Source organism: Sitophilus oryzae, unplaced genomic scaffold, assembly GCF_002938485.1.
Source record: "Sitophilus oryzae breed Bouriz unplaced genomic scaffold, Soryzae_2.0 scaffold_1274_pilon_pilon, whole genome shotgun sequence".
Lineage (NCBI taxonomy): Eukaryota > Metazoa > Arthropoda > Insecta > Coleoptera > Curculionidae > Sitophilus > Sitophilus oryzae.
In genome coordinates, this window is record NW_022145920.1 from 3,447,799 (window position 1) to 3,467,996 (window position 20,198).

A 20,198-nucleotide genomic window follows, 5' to 3' on the forward strand; every position below is an offset into this window, starting at 1 on the left:
CTAAAAGTTTCATATACATTTGATCAAAAAGTTTTTATTATCAAGTTGGTTGTGTTTAATCATATATTATATTAATAAAAAATATATAATAAATATAAAAAACGGATTAAAAAATATAGCTACTATACAGTTTGTTTAAAAATCAAAATGGAAAAACACACTTGATTATAAAACTCTTTAATCATAATGGCATTAGGACTTCAGATAAGCATGCATTTGCTGTTTGTTAATATGAAAAAATATGGCTCAATATTAATACAGTACATTACGCCTATTTACATTTTATTTACACAAAATTTATATATCCGTACAAAACAACCAAAATAAGAATCTTTAGTTGTCGAAGATGAGCTTTTATTTACATTTCTTTACAGACTACATTCGATATTTCAAAAAATTCAGTTAAGGCGCGATTCTCACTATAACGTACCGCCACCGTCACGTCGAGCCGCCTGCTTGCCGCCGCCGCCGGTCACCATGGTAAATATTCTTAAATTGCCAACAATGAACATATTCACTAGAGATGAGCAAAACTGCCATTCTCCAATCACAATTGAAACTGCGATTGTGATTTTTCAATCGCTGCGACTGTAACCTGCGATTGCGATTTTAATATTTAAATATTGTACTAGGTATATAAGTATTATCTGTGTATGTACCTATAGCTTAACAGTTAAAAAAGTTAATACAAATCAGTTGTTGAGTTTTTAAGTTTTTTTTTAAACTGCAATATCAATCAATCTTTATGTTATATCCTAACATACCAAATCTCGTTTTCTTATATGAGAAAAAATAAAAAAGTTATAGGGCCGAACCACCCTTGAGAAACACCCGGTATATTATGATCTTGGCCCTAGAAAATAATACCTTCTCTATAAATAAATAAAATTAGAGAAAAAAATCAATCGCAGTTTACTATAAAATGCTTCAATGGACGACGAAATTACATTCGCAACAAAATCGCAAATCGCAGCTCCTAAAAATTCAATTTCGCAGGCAGAAGTTCATCACGGTCCTAGTTTACAAAATCACAATCGCAGCAAAATCGCAAATCGCAGCAAAATCACTACTATAATAATATATCTAAATTGAAACTCGCAAATAGAAGAAATCGCAGTCGCGGTTTCCTATGAGAGCCAATTGCAGGTTGCGATTGCGATCTTAAAGTCGCTGCGATTGAATCGCAGTTTGCGATTTGTTGCTCGTCTCTAATATTCACACTACTCATAACGTCGCCGTCGCCATCGCGTCGTGTCGTCGGCATCGCAACGTCCCCCTTCCATCTACTTCATGTTTTCTGTCGAGACGGCCGAACTATGGGGTATTTTACCTCAAAACCTGGCCAATAATATTTGTATTTTTTTTGCATTCTTCCGCTTTTTAAAACATGAGAAAATAAAAAAATTGCTTCAAATTTTAATACATACCGAGCGTTTTTTTTATGGACGATGATGATTTTTTTATTGAAGATTAAGATTGAATTACAGTACGTCTGCTGGATCTGTGTCTATGAAAGGAATGCGGATAAAAAACATTTAAATTAACAACAATATATTTTATTCGTCGAGTTGACGAGTACGTCACCGCAAATTGCTCCGCCCACTCATTTTATTGGCTACTTGCAAATTTGTCGAATTTTTATTGATGAGACGCGTCGTCTAATTTTTTACGAAAAACATCGAGAGAATATCGTTTTCCCTCTCACGGATACCCCGTACCTATAGAACGGACAGATGTACTGTATATAATATAAATACATAAGTTTATTCAGGGTGTCCCTCAATAACATGTCAATACTCGAGTGATTCCTCAGGTTATTTTATGGAGAAAAGTTCCCATAAACATAGGTCCAGAAATGCATTGTTTCTAAGATACAGGGTGTTGAAAGTGAAAAACACTACATTTTTATTCGATTAAAAAAAGGCCTCAAGGCCTTCTAAAGGAATACTTAAGCTACAAAACCAGCCAGATTGATATACCGTATGATCGAATAAAAACGGCGTAAGCGATGGCTATGAAATGAAGATCGCTGTCATTTTATATGTAAAACTAGCGTGTACCAGCGACTTCGTTCGCGTCGAATTAATCATTTGTAATGGTGATGATAAAGCAAAGCAAGAATTTCCATTAAAAACTGGATAAAATTTTCTCACATTTATGTCAGCATGAGAAAAAACAATATGGCGATATTATTATATAACTTGGTAATATTTGAGGGGTAGTTTCATCTCGTTGGAATTTGACTTTCGAAAAATCCGTCTGCCAAAAATAAGCTTTTTACGTCAAGCAGTTTAAGCAGAATCGTGATTACTCAGTGGTCATATTTTATGAAACACCCTGTATAAATTTATAAAAAATCTTAAAATATGTAAAACAACAAAATAAAATATACGTGTTTAAGAGTTTTTCCGAAAAACTAACCGGTTTTTAAATAAAAAATATTTTAATATTTGAAGGATAGTTTCACCCCCTTAGAATTCGAGTTTCGAAAAATCCCTTCTTATCGAACCTCTTATACACCCTAAAGTCAATCTGTTTTCCAAAAATCAGCTTTATGCGTCAAGCGCTTTAAGCAGGATCGTGATTAATCAATGACCAGATTTTTCGAAACACCCTGTATACATTTTTAAAAAATCTTAAAATATGTAAAAATACAAAATAAAATATACGTGTTTAAGCGTTTTTTCGGAAACTTGACCGTTTTTTAAAAAAAAAATATTGTAATATTTGAGGGGTGGTTTCACCCTCTTGGAACTAGAATTTCGAAAAATCCCTTCTTATCGAATCTCTGCACCCTAGAATCAACCTTTATGCCAAAATTGAGCTTCTTACGTTGAGTGGTTTGAGCAGGATCGTGATTAATCAGTATGTCAGTCACTTAAGGATTTTATATATTAGTATAGATTATATGGGGAATGTCAACGATGTTCATTTCCAAGCCAACTGGACGCCGTTTTTTTTTCGATCATACGGTACTTGATAAGGTTCGATTACATACTGAAAGTTTACATAAACATTCTGTTATAAATTAAATAATATGTCTATTATTGAACTAGCAGATTAATATTGTTCTAACTACAAAATAACAGTCATACTAAAGAGTAATTCTAAACAAATCTTTCTTCAACCCCTCAATACGAATATAAGATCAATAAAAGATCGCGATTAGTAAGAAAAACTAAGATAATTATTATTAAGTAAATTTTCTAAAAGCACAGCGATACACAAACCGTCTATTTGAAGAACAATTTGTGACTGGCGCGGAGTGTAACACGGCGGGTCATTGACCCCTACCACCCACCCTCATTTGAGGGTAGGTGAATGTATTTACATTCATGTTTATACAAATAATTCCTGGTATCGGTTGGTTGATATCTTGAATTTAGATATTAGAATATTGGCCAACTTTTTGGGTTAAATACCCTTTAGTGGGCCGCACAGTGCTTCGTCCCATGGACATAAATCGAAAAAAAAGTTAAAATTTACTAATATCTGAATATGTAATTTTATACTTATAGCAATGTTCAACCATCCTGTATATTATTTTTCATAAACAGCGTTTTTTGTTAGCAAATATTTTCACTAAAAATAAATTTTGCGATCATTATCTTATATTAGTAAAAAGAATAACATTCATAGTAGTTCTGTATATGGAGTTAAACGGTATGTACTTAATTGAAAGCCACTATGGATATTGTTAAACAAGGTATGTACTTTAAATTTATTTCTAAACAAGTTCGTTATTGTTTAGTTTTTATTTATTTTTTAAGATGATTCTTAAATGGGTATAAAAATTTTACGTTTTCAAACTTCAAAAAGTCATTAAAAAAAACATATCAAAACATATCGTATTTATTGAATATTTTTGTTGCCATATTCATACACTTTTAATTTTTGTATAGTTCACCTGCGTCCGCTTGCGACGGACTTTATTTTTTAATACTTTTCAGATGGAGTAAAATTGATAAGCAATGCCGATCTGGTTAATACTTGGCTTAATCATAAGGACAAGAACTCAAAATTATTTATATTTCAAAAAATGTGTTCTTTATTAGATATTGATGAACCTTCCAGTCCAATTTTATAACCACTTGTGCCTGAGCTCACTATGTTGGAGCGAAATGTGGCATAAAAAATGTTTCCATCTTTCAATTTATTATAAAACCTCATACCAAAGAAAACGAAAAAATAATATATGGATATGGTCTATTAAAGAGGTAACTATTAACATCCGAACCCCTCATACCAACAAAAAGAACAGTAACAACGCGAAAAAGTAACATATTAGAAAATGATGTACAGAAATATCGTATATGTGAGGATATTTCATCTACCTGTGATTTGGATACTATAAATTTGGAAGGTTCTGTCAGCAATGATTCTTCTGAATCAGAGTAGTTACGATCTATGCATTTTGTTGTCCTAAAGTAAATTTATAGTATCTTAAGTTTTTTTTTAATTAAATATATCATTAATGTTTCTTTTTCATTAAAGAAAAACATTTTTATCTTATATTAGGTTTATATTGTAGGAATCATGTTCTAATGTTATTCGAATTCTTTTGTATCACAGGGATTTATTTAATACTTACACCGTTTTCATACTATAAATTATTATTTCCTTAGATGGAACACAATTCCAACATTTTTATTATTTATAAGATTTTTTTTCATAAACGTGGGACTAAGAACATCATCATTTAGTACAATGAGAGTACTCATCATTTGTGTCAAGTAAACCTAGTTTGAATAAATTGCCTACAATAAAAGAGAAGTTTTGCATTTTTGTCCTCTAGAGCCATATGTTCGAAGCACTGTGGGCCGGCTCGACGTTACGGTGAGGCTACGTTATAGTGAGAATCGCGCCTAAGCGTTTAATATCGATTTTTTATAATTTTCCTTTTGTATTGTCTTAACAACAAAGTGATATACATAACCTTGACATTTCTTATTGAAAACTTATAATAGAATAGATATCTACCATCTCTTTATCCGAGAATAATAACAAAGTTTATCTAAACAGCCATTTGTATTATACCTATCTGTAGTTTAAATGGTACTGTTGAAATGAGGAAATGAAATGCAATAATCACAAAATAGTATTAATGAAATATTAACATTTACAGCCTGTAATATGATCGAAAGAAAAACGGCGTCTGCAATGGCTATGAAATTAAGATGGCTGTCATTTATATGTAAAATTATTTGGGGACTGTCATTGATCGTCATTTCCATGCCAACTGTACGGAGTTTTTTTTCGATCATACGGTATTGAGTCTATTATAGGTATTCCCTTAAAGAAATCAATTTATTTATATAAGTGATTTTTAAGTCTGAAATTTGAGATTTATTTAAAAACTGTACCATTACTTAAAAAAATCAAAAAAATACTTATTTGTATTTCTTCTATAGAAAATGAAAGAAAAATCCTATATGAGACAAAAATGAATGTTTTTATAGCATTTAGTATGTTGCCAACCAAAGAAATTACCAACTTAAGTTAGTTAGTTATTAGTAAAATTCAAGAAAAAAAATCTTGTCTAATGATTTGCTTAAAACTGTTTTTATACTCAATATTTTTATACATCATTCATTGATAAACAGGTGAATCAAAAACAATTCTTTACACGTACTGAAAACACATATTATGTGAATACAATTCAATATAACATGAAGCTAGTGGAATGTATCTGATTGACACGGTATTCCGACTTTCTCTATACCATTAATATTTATCTTGGGAACTAATCTACTGAACATAATCTTTAAATGAATAAGCTAGCTGAATAATGAACAAAAACAACTTTTGGTTAGTACTACACCGAGATAATTATATATTTTTTTTATACACTGGTTATTTTTTATTTTCTATCATACCTTTGTTGTCTTCTCTTCTTCGTCGAGGGACAGTACTTGCATATTCGAAACCTGAAACAACAAGACTTTTATGAATACCATTTTAAAAAGGAACACAAAATTAGTTATTACATCTTTTAGAAAATAAAAGATGCACTTTAATTTTATTTATTTACTCTTTTTTTAATTTTTGCTCTATTAATACTTGATTTTTTTATGTGATTTTAACATATTCCCTAGATATTCCCATTTTTTCTTTACGTAATTACTAAAATTTTAGGTTCTAGATGTTCTTATATTTTTTTGCGTTATTTAATAGTTGTAAAGAACTCATATTGAATCTTACTGGTTGGTATTAGAATGAACACTATTCAATTAAGAGATGATAATCTGAATAAACTTTTAAATATGTAATATACAGGGTGCTACAAATTGCGAGCATTGGTATCTCGGTAACCGTAATAGATACGAACATGGTTAAATGTGGGCAAAGTTGCCGGTTTGGGATGTTCACCAAGATTCCATCAAAAAAGTTTTAAAAATTTCAAGGATTGCTGAGTTTTTTGGAAAAAACTGATTTTTTTAAAAATCAATTTTATTTTTTCCTGTCGTTACTTTTTAGAAAATGAAAAAACTAATTGTACATTCTCATAGCCACTTTATTAGGGCTATCGGATAATATTTTTAGATTTTCAAATTAGCTGATAATTTTTGAGATACAGAGGCAAACTTAATTTTTTTAAATACGGACCTGCATTTTTTATTTCAGATTTTGAAAGAACTCGCTCTCCTGAGTACAATGATGTGCCACACTTAATATTTTTTTTTGTTTTGGCATTTGAACACAATTTATTTAAACTAATTTCAAGTCCGGCTCTGTTTTTTTTTAAATATTTAATCTATTCATCGTTACAATATTGATAAGCTTTCAAACTTAACAATGACGTGGAGTAAAACATTGAATACGGAAAATCAAATGCAATAAAATAATATAAAGTAATTAATATAAATATAATATAATATAAACAATCAAATCATTTTCCCGGAAGATGGATTGGAAATGGTAGAGCCGTATAATGTCCAGCGAGATTCGTAGACCTATCGCCAAGGGGCTACATTATTTGACGTCATTTGTAAAAGTGAAATCACTTCCTCTCAACATTTACAATAAAGAGTACAAAATGCATTCGGAAGTATAAGAAGAAAGTTCAAAGAGGTATAGAAATAAAATTGAGCGAAAAATAAATTTGTGCAATAAGGACGGTGGTAACCCTTTCGAACATGTAGAACATTAGAAACTAGTTAGTAGAAGTTGATTTATTTATAATAACTACGATTAATATTATGCATATTATTAGATCACACACTGAGATTTCAGATTCACAATAAAAAAGTTAAAAATAATATCTTTAAATTTCTGACCTGGATATTATTTATTTGAATCTTCCAATTGGCTCGATTTTCTTTATTCAATGTTAATTAGAGCTGATCAATATTGTTGCTATGAATATAATCAGATTAAATAATTTAAGAAACCAGAGTCGGACTTCAAATTATTTTAAATAATAATTAAATAGTTTTGTTGCTGTTAAAGTATCCAAAACAAAAAAAAGTATAAAGTGTGGCATATCATTGTATTCAGGAGACCGAGTTCTTTCAAAATCTGAAATAAAAAATGCAGGTCCGTATTTAAAAAAATTAAGTTGGCCTCTGTATCTCAAAAATTATCAGCTAATTTGAAAATCTGAAAATACTATCAGATAGCCCTAATAAAGTGGCTATGAGAATGTGCAATTAGTTTTTCGATTTTCGAAAAAGTAACGACAGGAAAAAATAAAATTGATTTTCAAAAAAATCAATTTTTTCCAAAAAACTCAGCAATCCCTGAAATTTTTAAAACTTTTTTGATGGCATCTTGGTGAACATCCCAATACGCAACTTTGCCCCAATTTAACCATGTTCGTATCTATTACGGCTACCGAGATACCAATGCTCGTACCTCGAATTTGTAGCACCCTGTATATGTTACTGTAAATGTCCGAAATGCGGTAAAACCTAGGATTTTGCAAAAGCAAGTTGTAGTAAAAACCAAATAACCACCTAACCATTGCATTAACACCCCCAATTAACTATGCTAACCAATGCATTAACACCCTCCAAATAACCAGGCTAACCAATGCATTAACATCCTCGAAATAACCAGGCTAACCTAATTAGTTAATGCTTTTGGTAAATCCTAGGTTTAGCGCGCTTATCCTAGTGTTTACCGCATTTCGGACATTTACAGTAACATGTGTTATCTTTTCGAGCATTAAATTAATTAGGTTAGTAGTAGTTAATAGTAGGTTACTCTCTCAAAAACATTATTAGGTTTTGTTAGGTTGTAAAGATGTAGCCTGAGATGTTTACGTTATAAAGAATTTGAAAATCATGAACAGTATAATTTATTCTTTAAAAACTTAAAGCTTTAATACTTTGAATTTATGTATAATGAAATGAAAATGAAACGATGTCTACATCCTTAGAGCGATAAATTACATTAAACGCATGGAAAAGGAATGGTAAAGTTAGCTACTCGAGAAACCTTTTTTGTATAATATTTTTGAGAGTGACTATTATTCCATAAGTAATAATAGAAATAATTCAATGAATGTTTGAATTAAAAACTTTTTTCGGTTCAAAGTCAAATTCTAACAAATTAATATCTAATGGAGAGTGTAGAGTTTACTTATCAACATATATTTTAAGTCATTTAAGTATAGATTTAGAATTTCTTTGACTGTAAGTTTAGGCAATTGGTATTAAATTTTATTATTTTATCATAAATAAGTTGCAAAAAAATGAGCATAAAGTCAGTCCCTATACCTATGTAAATGCTAAAGTATGATATTTGGAATTCTAAATATCGGGTAAAGCAACATAATCGCTGAAGAAGACGCCAATTAACGTTTCTTATCCAATCAATTGGAAAGTTGTGTTCAACATAATATGTCAAAATTCACATTTTTTACTAACAACAATATAATACATTAAGATTGTAAAATTGAACTAAGAATTTTAATTAGCATTCTCTACATATTTTGCATAGAGCTAAAAGTTCTCGTTTTAAAGATATAAAAGTTTGTATTGGTTTTCAAAATAACACAGTAGGAAATATTAACATGAATTTATTGAAATGAGTTTAGAGAAAATAAAAAAAAGTACTTAAGTCTAATAACCAATTCAGAAAGAATTTACACATCAATTTTAATGGTGCAGTACAAGTGACAAAAAAATTAAGTTCTGAATAGGAATAAAATATAAAACATTAAACCCTTATGTTGAATGTTTTTCTACTTGGGAACTCTTGGGAACTCTCTCTAGGTTGCCTAACTCTCCCAAAAATGCTTTACTTTCCCTAGTTTACCAAAATAAATTACTTATGACAATATATTACTGGGTGTTTCTTAGGTGCTGTAAAATATTGTTGTTGGTTATTTTTAATTAGTTTTAGAAAGGAAACTGGTAATATATTTTCTCTTATTCAATTTAATTTTCGATATAAAATGTATTTAAATTTAAAAGTAATTTTTTAATGTATAATTTAACTTGCTATTCCCATTTAAGATTAAGATTTTATTCGTTTTGTGCTTATATGACATTAAATTTAATATTATTAGAAATCTCATTAATTTTGAATATTTATTGTTAATATAAACTACAAAGATGTGTCAATGTGTCTATGATGCGTCAACATTCAGTCAACAACTTTTATCAAGAATGTCATGCACCTTCTACTACAGATATATAGTAAGAGATCACCAAGACTTCTTCTGTCAAGTAAAATAGAACAGCATCCTGAAGCTCTAAAACTTATTATAGATTAAATTATTCTATGTTTTATCCATTTGCTAAATCCATTTTAAATAGGTATATTATCCATCTTATCTAGAAGCTTTAAGATAATTTTTAGTTTCTTTTTCTTGCGTATTATTAACTTTTTTTAAACTTTTCAAAGAAGAGAGTATCAAATTAATATGCTATTAAAGACAAAATAATATAATTCAATTTTCTACAACATATTTTTTAGTTTTTACAGCCAATTTAAGTATACTCTGTATACATAATTTAATTTTCTGAATTCAAAACATCACTTATATACTTAGAAAACCACATTTAACAAAAATAATTTAAATAAATGTAGTAGTAAGTTAAGAAATTAGTTTTTGCCACTTTTCGCGTTTTCCGCATTACTGTGCGGCGCGGCGCCACTCTGTTCTGGGTGCCGGACCACAGCACATGTATTGGGCAGTCAAGAACGCGACAGACTCGCCAAAGAGGGGTCAGGGGAGAGGCCATTGCAGATGAGCCACCATTTGTGACAATCGACATACTGAAAGAAGCTTTAGGAACTACCATCAAGTCCAAGCAGCAAGGTGCCAACACCACGAGGACTGCGCTACAGTTCGAAGACTGTGGCCAGTGGCAGATAGCAAAAAGACAAAACTACTACTAGAGCACAAAAAGAACGTAGTACGCATAATTAAGGTGTTGTCACTGGAAACTACCCCACCCACGGGGGTAAACCTCAGAATAAGGGATAAACCAAATACGTTTAAAATAAAGTATACGGAGGGTACCGCTTAAATTCCTGTTCCGATATTGAAGGATGGCTATAGAATTTCAATGCATTTCCTACAGTGCCGGATTAAGGTCCTAGGGGGCCCGGGGCTATAGGCCCTTGGGGCCCCCAGGTCAGATTATTTTTTCCTCATTGCTGTTATTTTCACTTAAACTAATATTGCTTGAAGTTGAACAGGAAGGCAGTTGTTCATGATCTTGATTTTTATTCAACTCAGAATTTGACGTTAAAGGGGTTTCGCAAATAAAAAGTCTGTTACTTTAGTCAATTTTAAAGTTTTCTTTAGTTTTTCTTCTTGAATCTGAAATTAATTTAAAATATCCCTAAGTTTTCGTAGATTTAAAAATACAGGGTGTTCCGAAACTATTGTATCAAAATCTAAAGGTAGGTAGATCTCGCCAAAACTGATGGTCGGAAATGCGTCGCGTTTTCGGCATTACTGTGCGGCGCCACTCTGTTCTGGGTGCCGGACCACAGCACATGTATTGGGCAGTCAAGAACGCGACAGACTCGCCAAAGAGGGGCCAGGGAGAGGCCATTGCAGATGAGCCACCATTTGTGACAATCGACATACTGAAGGAGGCTTTAGGAACTACCATCAAGTCCAAGCAGCAAGGTGCCACCCCCCCTTAATCCAGGCCTGATTTCCTACATATTCCTTGGTTTGTAGGAGGTTTGACTAAACAAGGATGAACCTATGTCTTGAACATTCGACTCGATTTTCTGTCCTCCTTCAATACTGGGACGTAAATCCTCTCATTGCTCTTATGGGGAGGCCGTCGTATATTTTATTTAAACGTATTTGGGATAAACCTTGTGAGATGGAAGATTTCCAACGACGACTACTGCAGAGAATGCGGTGAAGAAGAAGGAACCATAGAGCACCTGCTGTACCAGCACTGGAAAACCGACGCTTGAAAACTTTAGGGCAAGGTTTTTTGGATGAACTAGAGGAAGCAGCAGAAGCCAACATCAGCAAGATCGGGAACTCTGCAAAGAGCTGGAAGTGCTTTGACACAAAGAAACAATAAGAGGAAGGATTGGTACAATAATACAGGGTTATCGCAATGGGCTCGAACACTCCGAATCCGAGGGATCGAACACGATCTCAAATCCCAGCAACCTAACCTAGCCTAATCTATTTTCAAATTTACCTTTATCTAATGATACCCAATCAGAACTTTTTTCTTATTCTCTTTATATTTTTTCTTCTGATGACGATGCGATTTTCATCCTCTAAATTGTCAAGAAGTTAGCTTTTTTTGTTTGGACAAATTTGTTCACAAATAAAAAAGCCACTGAGAAAGATAGTGGTTTTCATTTGTACTCTAACCTATTGGCATTTTTCAAAAAAGTTTATATTTCTGTTTGAGTGACGAAATATTCAGAAATGAACCCTCTACAAGGTATAACTATAGACTTTTAAAGAATGCATCCATTTTTCTCAAAGAGACCTGGTTCAAATTAAATTAAAGTATTTGCCGGTCATTTCAGCCTCGTCTCAGTGTTGTTTTAATTGTAAAATGTGAACGTGTATTTGGATTGATTTTAATTGTATTTCTAAGTTATGATGACCTTTTTATTATTTGTTATTTATTTAGGTTCTTTCTTGTTAGGTCTGATGATGCTCGTATATGAGCGAAACACGTGTAACAGTTTAATATTGTATAAACGTTGAGACCGAGACTTTGAGTCTTGAGTAACTATAGACGTTATTTAACGATTTTTTGCTACTGGACATGGTCAAATTCGGTTCAAATTATTAAAAAAATGAAATAAAAATACGTAATGATCTAGAGTCTAGAGGGTGTCGTTGTTCATCTACATGTCATATCATTTCATACTAGGTCGATAATAAATATATGTCACATTAATAATTCTGGCTTGAGAGTTCCAAGTTTGAGAAACCATCTCTCTGTTTTTTATCGGTCTGTGTGGTGACCTCTTAAGTGAGAGAGAATTGAAGAAACAGGTTAGTCGGTGGAATGCGTGTTACTGGGTGTAAGTTCGACGCCGTGATTAGGCGTGGCCTTTACTTTCATAATCGCCAAAGAGCCTCGAGCTCTTCGCACAGGTTCGTTTTTTACTTGATGTGATCGTAAGAGCGTTGTTGTTCTTTGGATGTAGCATTGGAAAATTTAAATTTAGACCATATTGTTTACGAGATATTTTAAACAATAAACAGGTTGGTTCATTCATGAGTCCGATACGGTCATATTACGTATTAGACAAAGAAATAGGATCACTCCTTTAAAATTCCAACGTGATACTCTGAACATTGAATTTAATTCTTCAAGGAAACGTATCTACTAATAAAAGTTACAGCCAACAAGATATTTAAGTGTCGTCAGCTATACCAGAATTGCTCAATAAGATGATAATACTTTGTAGCTGTGCAAATAATGGATTTTTCATGATTACATAAAAGTTCTACTGTAACGCATGTGGTATGTGGGGCTTTCATTGCACAATGATGAAATCTGCTTTTAATAACCCATTTATTAGTGTCAAAACAACGAAAAAAGATGCCAAAAAATATTTTCTAGCAACCTATCTATACTGTGGTGTGACTCAGCTGTCTACTTATAACTTATCTTGGATGAGATCTGATGTATTATTTTTTAATTCTTGATTCTCTCCAACCTGTTTTCTTCTCTTTGAATCACAATAATGGTCTCCAGTAATCTCTCACTGGAGATACAAGACAAACAACAAATAAACATCCAAAGGTAAGAGAGAATTTTTAAATGTGGGGACCTTGTAGGATTAGGGATGAGAAGACGATTCACCAGTAGAATTCATCTAAAGGAAGAGGGAGCAATGATTATCAATATCAGAAGGAGACGCTTTAATATACTCAAGACTGCATCAGACCTCTGCCACTGGTAGTGTTGTGTAAACATAAGACTATTTTAGAAACAAAGATAACAATGTTACTCAGGGATATCTCGTAAGTTGGACTTCGTCTGGACTTCATCCAGGTGCACATGGTGTTACATAGTGTTGTTCAAACTTGTTATTTGTAGGGTAGAGTTCATTGATCTTCAACATTCGATGGGGGATATTTTGCCAGCAAAACAAGATATTGAAGGACGTAGAATGGGGAGTGGAAGGGGGATTATTCACCTCGACCTTAAAGATCTATTGTGTCCCCCTTTCTTGAGTTATAACTCATCATACAGTTTATAACTCATCATACATGGGGATCTTCCTGTTGTAGCGGGGACAGGGTATTTCCCATTCTGTTCATCCTGCTAGGAGTGGATATCTATCTCCTACGAGAGTATACACCCTTCCACGGTTGGGGTTTAGTCCTCCATGTGCTTCACAGTCGAGGAGCTTGTCTCCGGATGAGGTATCCTTGAGGTAGAGGATGGAGGATCTGTCTCCATTTTTTCCACGTCTTTAATTTGGTCTCTCCTTATATACCTCCTTGATAGCGGTATTGTCCCGGATCTATAACAGAGGATATATCTTCCTTTCTTTATTGCCTCCTTGGATTTGAGGTCAGTTCCTATTCTGAGGACCTGAGCATGGCCCTCCTCCCTCGAGTTGATTCGCCAACTCGATATCCTTATATTAGAGTTCCAACAAAGCTGGTAATACGTTAGGCTTCATTCATATGTCACTATAAGCGGTTCATATATTTACAAATATTATTATAAGAACACAGGTCCTAAGATGCTATGGAGTGGGAGCAGGCAACGCTTGGAAGATTTTGAAATGTGGTGCTATCGCCGCACATGCTCAGGATTTCATACCTTGTCATAAACAACACCGTGGCCCAACGAATGCAAAAGGAACTAGAAATTGTACATAGTGTGAAAGTGAGAAAAATGGCATACCTTGGGCATGTGATGCGTAATAATAAATACCAACTTATCCAGCTAATACTGCAGGGCAAAATAGATAGTAGAAGAGGTCAGGGACGCCCACGAACATCATGGCTGAAAAATATTAGACAGTGGACGGGAATGTCGTATATTCTGTAGTATATTCGTATATTCTATATATTCAGGGTGGCTGTTAACAAGATTATATGGACCAACATGATTCCCAACATCCATAAAGGATAGGCACTGAAAGAAGAAGATCAATAGAGATAGATAATAAAGAGTATAATATATAGTACTAAACCTCTGCTTTAGCTCGTCAATAATGAAGTAATTCACAAAATCAGTAAATAAATTTTCATTTTGAACCTTTGATACTAGTCTAGAAAATTACAAAAAACAAAATTGCACAAGCATATATTTTAATCCTTTGATAGAGAATTTATACTACAGTTACTTCTGTAGTTCACAGATGAGGAATTCCATTAATGTTCATTTTGTACTGAAGTATATCTACGTTCCATTTAACAATGGTTACAATTTAATTTTGAACCTTTGATACTACTCTACAAAATTACACAAATAAAAGCATATATTTTAATCCTGATAAAGGATTTGTACTACAGTTATTTCTGTAGTTCACAGATGAAGATTTCCATCAATGTCCGGTAAATCTACGCTCCATCCATTAAAGAATATGTATTATTTTGCTTTTGTGTTACACTTGTATAATTTTGGTTCGTGTAAGTGTATTTTTTCGAAGTAAAATGTTGTAATTTTATTTTAATTGAATTCAGCAGTCAATTTAATTGTTTCTTATTTACTATGCCGATGCCGTGCCGAACCGCGTGCCTACTAGGATCGAACACACAAAACGATATGGGGTTGAACTAGTTCACTACGAACTAGATTGAAATTTAATTAAAAAAATGCCATATTGGCGGAACCGTTACTCATTACATTTTAATTCATTAGGAATTAGTTTGGATTTTCGTATACATGACATGTAATTTATATTAGACAATTAAAATAGGCTATATGTTTTGGGTTTTAAACTAATTTAACTGTATTTCTTAAAATGTGTAGTAAATGTAGTTTATTGTTTGATTGGTTTACGGATTTACTTAAATTGGAAACGTAATTTTGTATTTTAACTAAGAGTGTATATCTAGATTGGAGAAGGGTTGCCAGACGTCCGGGATTTCCGGGAAAATCGCGGATTTAGGTAAATTTTCCCGGATCCCGGAGAATCAATATGTTATCCGGGAAAGCGTCAATCAAATTATAAAATCAAATGTTATAAAGTTCACAAAGTTGAAAAACAAAGTAAAAAAATATACACTTATGCTTAATACTATTCCATCACATTTTTCCATTTATCTTCGTTCTTGTATATGTAGTTATTTACCTTCATTTATGTTATTTTGGTAATTATATACAGGGTGGTCCGAACTGTATTCCGCAAACTTCGGCAGCATATTCTGCAGATAAAAATAAGTAAAAAGTTCGTATAAATATATGTTCTAAAATGCTTAGTTTCGGAGATACAGGGTGTAGAAATTTCATTTTTATTTCGATTTTTTCCAAATAATTTCTGAAGCATTGTCAATATTTGGATGAAAATTGGCTCATGGGAGTTTTTTGACATGAGAAATTTGATTTTGATGTCAATATGACTCCTATTTGCAGTGGACGCCACCTACATGTGTTTTTACTGTTTTGAAGGGTAATAACTTTTCGTCCGTACCGGTATAAAACTATTGAGTAAAAAATATACATTTCCCTGATTTTTTACGCAAAAAATATCTCTTGGTAAAAATCGCTACAAGCACCCGTTCTCAAGATTTTTCTTGAGAGTTCTATTTAGAATGGAAATAGTCAATACATGTCATTATTGAGAAAAAATAAACACGTTGAGTAGATATTTATTTGTGACAGTGTCTGTTGAACTTTTCGCACAAGAATTTTTCAAATTTATGATTTCAGTCTAATAACTATTTAGTCAACATATTTAATTTATGTCAATGATGACAGGTATTGATAATTTCGATTCCATATATCTCGAGAATCATTACTCGTAGCGATTTTTACCGAGAGATCTTTTTTACGTAAAAAAGGTCGTAATTGTATATTTTTTAACTCAGTAGTTTTATACAGGTACGGACGAAAATGTATTACTCTTTAAACCGGTTTAAAAGTATGTAGGTGGCGCCCTCTACAAGTAGGACTTATATGGACATCAAAATCAAATTTCTCATGTCAAAAAACTCCTAGATACCAATTTTCATCCAAATTTTGACATTACTTCAGAAATTATTTGGAAAAAATAAAAATAAAAATGAAACTTCTACACCCTGTATCTCCGAAACTAAGCATTTTAGGACATACATTTATACGAATTTTTTCACTTATTTTTTTCTGCAGGATATGCTGCCAAAGTTTCCGGAATACAGTTCGGACCACCCTGTATAACTACCTTCGATTTTAGAAATTTTCGCCGTTTTTATTCTAGCTTTTTTTAGTAGTAACAATTAATTGGTGTTGGAAAGTAACAATTTGTCTTTATACCGGGTGTGTCTCAAAAGTGGCTCACCCCTATAACTTTTTTATTTTTCCAGATAGAGAAACGAGATTTGGTATATTAGTATACAACATGAATTAGGATTGACTGACATATTCAATTGTTTTTGGTCACTTCCTGTTTCACCGCAAATTACTACATTTTCTGATTTTTAAATGACACCATCGGTATTTTTTTACCTTATTTGATAAAAAATGTACGTAATTTATAACACATTAAATAGAATGACATATCACATATCAACTTTTGACATTTTCGCATATGGTTTATTTGAAATTGTAACATGCTGTTCATAATGACAATTTGACTCGAAATATCAAGTGTGTGGTATCAAATTATTCGAAAAAAATGCTTTTTCCAAATATGCTAGTGAGCCGCCCTTGTTCCATTTGAAAAACTTGAGACATGATTAAAAACGCATAGCCGCCCGTACTGAAATATGTTAATAAAAAGTTGGTAGGCAGTTCTTTTAGTTTCAAAGTAAAGGTATTTTTCCAATTTTGGTCCGCGGTTATTTCCCCTATCCGCCACCTGAGGTCGCGTCCGATGGGAGTTTGGAGTTCTCCACACGGATTTTCTCAAAAACGGACTACGGAAACACGGAATATCTCAAAAACTGCGACTTTGACTGATTTTGATGTTATTACAAATTTTGTTGCAAATATTATTCCTAATCTTAAATTGAAAACCGCGTTTCGCTAGCTACTGTAATTTTGGAGTTACGATTTTACGAGTTTTTAACCCACTCCCATAGCCCCTTACCAACTCCCCACCCCCACCAAAAACTAATAGCCAGATTCTCGGGTGACACAGTATTTTTGTGCCAAATTTGGTTAAAATCGGTTTAGCGGTTTTTGAGTTATCGTGTTTTGGTTTGATGTTCCAAATTTGGTTAAAATCGGTTTAGCGGTTTTTGAGTTATCGTGTTACACAGACAGACGGACAGACAGACACACACCATGAAAATATCTTGTATTTAGGTTATTTATGACCCAAATAACTCATTTTGAGTGAAATTAAAAAAAACTTTTTATAGGTCCGCTAAAAATATAATATCTTCAACATAGGTAACAGATTAAATTTATAAATAAGAAAACACAGATAAAATCCAGTGGTTCTTAAAATTTAAGCAAAAAAAACAGCAAAATAAAAACACACATAAAATCACCACAATACACCAAAACACTTTTATTTTCCACTGGACGCGCGTTTCGCTAACCATGTTAGCATCATCAGCAGATGATTATAAACTACTAAAGTTAAAGTTTATAATCATCTCAGTTTATAATCATCTGCTGATGATGCTAACATGGTTAGCGAAACGCGCGTCCAGTGTAAAATAAAAGTGTTTTGGTGTATTGTGGTGATTTAGTGTTTTTATTTTGCTGTGTAACACCAAAGGTTCCAACCCTCAACTGTAATAAAAAAAAACATTTTTGTAAATTTTAAAGTAAAATAATTTGTTTATTTTGGACTTATCTGAAAGACGGCAAAGAGAAAATATGTTCCTTTATCGAGATCTCCCAACCCTGAAACTATTTGCACTTATTTAAGACTCGCCTATTTTTACCGGAATTATTTATTGTTCATACAGAAGTTCATTTGTTAATTATTTTTCCGTATAAGTAAAAATGCAACAATTAAAAAGCAACAGTAACATGGCATATCGCGTTTACTTTTTATTTTAATCGCCGGTAGTCTATCTATTATTACCCGGAAATAACATTTCGTTTGAAAACTATTTTTCCTCGTTGCAATTATATGGAGAAATTAACAGGCCGTAAATATCAAACTAGTTCCCATACTCACACATAACTTAAGTACTTATACACAAATGTTTGTCATTTTAATGCAGAAAAATATGATAAAACTATAGAACTATGATAGAGATATGTGGGGGTTTAGCTAAACCAATTATACTTTATAAAAAGATTTTTTAGTGTGCTGTACAACGAATGCGAACAAAAACATATACAATGTGGATACGGAGCACGCAATGTGCATATTGTATTTAAGATTAATAATGGCCTCTATAAATTTTAAGACAACTTGTTGATTATTTGCTTTCTAGATTGTAATTTTAACATAACCAAAAGACTTAGAGTATGTACTAAAATATGAATTTCATTAATTTCTTATTATTTTTCATAACTATTAATTTCTCAAAAAGATGGAAAAATGTTATTGACGAGATCGACTCCGACATATGGGGCAAAGGCTTCCAAATCATAATAAAAAGTAGAACACCCGTCGTCATGTTAGATGAAGGATGAAGGACAAAAAAGGTAGTAAATTCTCTCTTCCCGCAGCACGAAGTTAGAGAATGGACACGTCTATAAGTACAGAAAAGTGAAATTCCTCTGTTTTCTAAAAAAGAAATTGTAGAGACCATTGACAAAATCAAAGATAAAAAAGCTCCAGGGCCTGATATGCTACCACCCGAAGTCATTAAAGCATTTGCATGCGGTACACATTCCTTCAAATAATGAACGATATCCTGGTAGACGGTAGAATACCTAAAACATTGAAAATATCACGACTCGTAGTCATAGAAAAACAACTAAAATCGTGTTAAAGCTCAGACAAATCCTACAGACCTATATGCGTCCTTAATGTGCTCGGAAAACTCCTCGAACACATCCTGCTAAGAAGACTGAAGGAAGAAATATCTAAAGGGGAAAGTTTATCAGAACAACAATTTGGATGGAAAACGTATACCGAATACCAAATTATCGAAGAGGACTTTGTGCCATGGTAACAGTAGACATAAAAAATGTTTTTTTAACGTCTACTGTTACTAGGTTTAATTCAGCTCTATGCAAGGAAATGTTAGAAGAACTGAGAAAATGAAAAATAGCCCCCTACCTATAACATGCTGGCCAGTTACTTTGAAGATTTTGAAGACGGCTTATTACCAGAAAAGAATCTGCAATGCATGTCACTAGTGGTGTCCCACAAGGATCGGTGTTAGGTTCTACACTCTGGAACATCTAGATGGCGTCCTAAAGCTCTTAGTGAGTCTTATTGGTTATGCAGATGATCTAGCGATAATTGTAGAAGCAAGAAGTCCAGGCATCCTGGAAGCGAAAGCAAACCACGCAATTCTCTGTAACACTGAGCGGTTGGAAACAAAAACTTTACCTTAGCTCCACAGAAGACCGAAGCAGTGTTGCCGATAGCAGGACGGGAAATAAAGCATGTAAAAATCGCCATTCAAAACATAGAAATAATAAGCCAAGAATCAGTAAAATATTTAGGAATACATATAAATAAAAATATGACTATGAAAGTTCTTTCTACAGTCTTAG

At 32.6% G+C, this 20,198-nt stretch overlaps 1 protein-coding gene across 1 annotated transcript in view; it reads right to left on the reverse strand.

Moving 5' to 3' along the window:
- The window catches only part of LOC115874374 (serine-rich adhesin for platelets), a 217,560-nt gene that overhangs the window by 10,361 nt on the left and 187,001 nt on the right, over nt 1-20,198 (reverse strand). Inside the window, exon 2 of the mRNA XM_030889520.1 lies at nt 5,877-5,927. Coding sequence (XP_030745380.1) covers nt 5,877-5,927 — 51 coding nt within the window. The remainder of the gene's footprint in view (nt 1-5,876; nt 5,928-20,198) is intronic.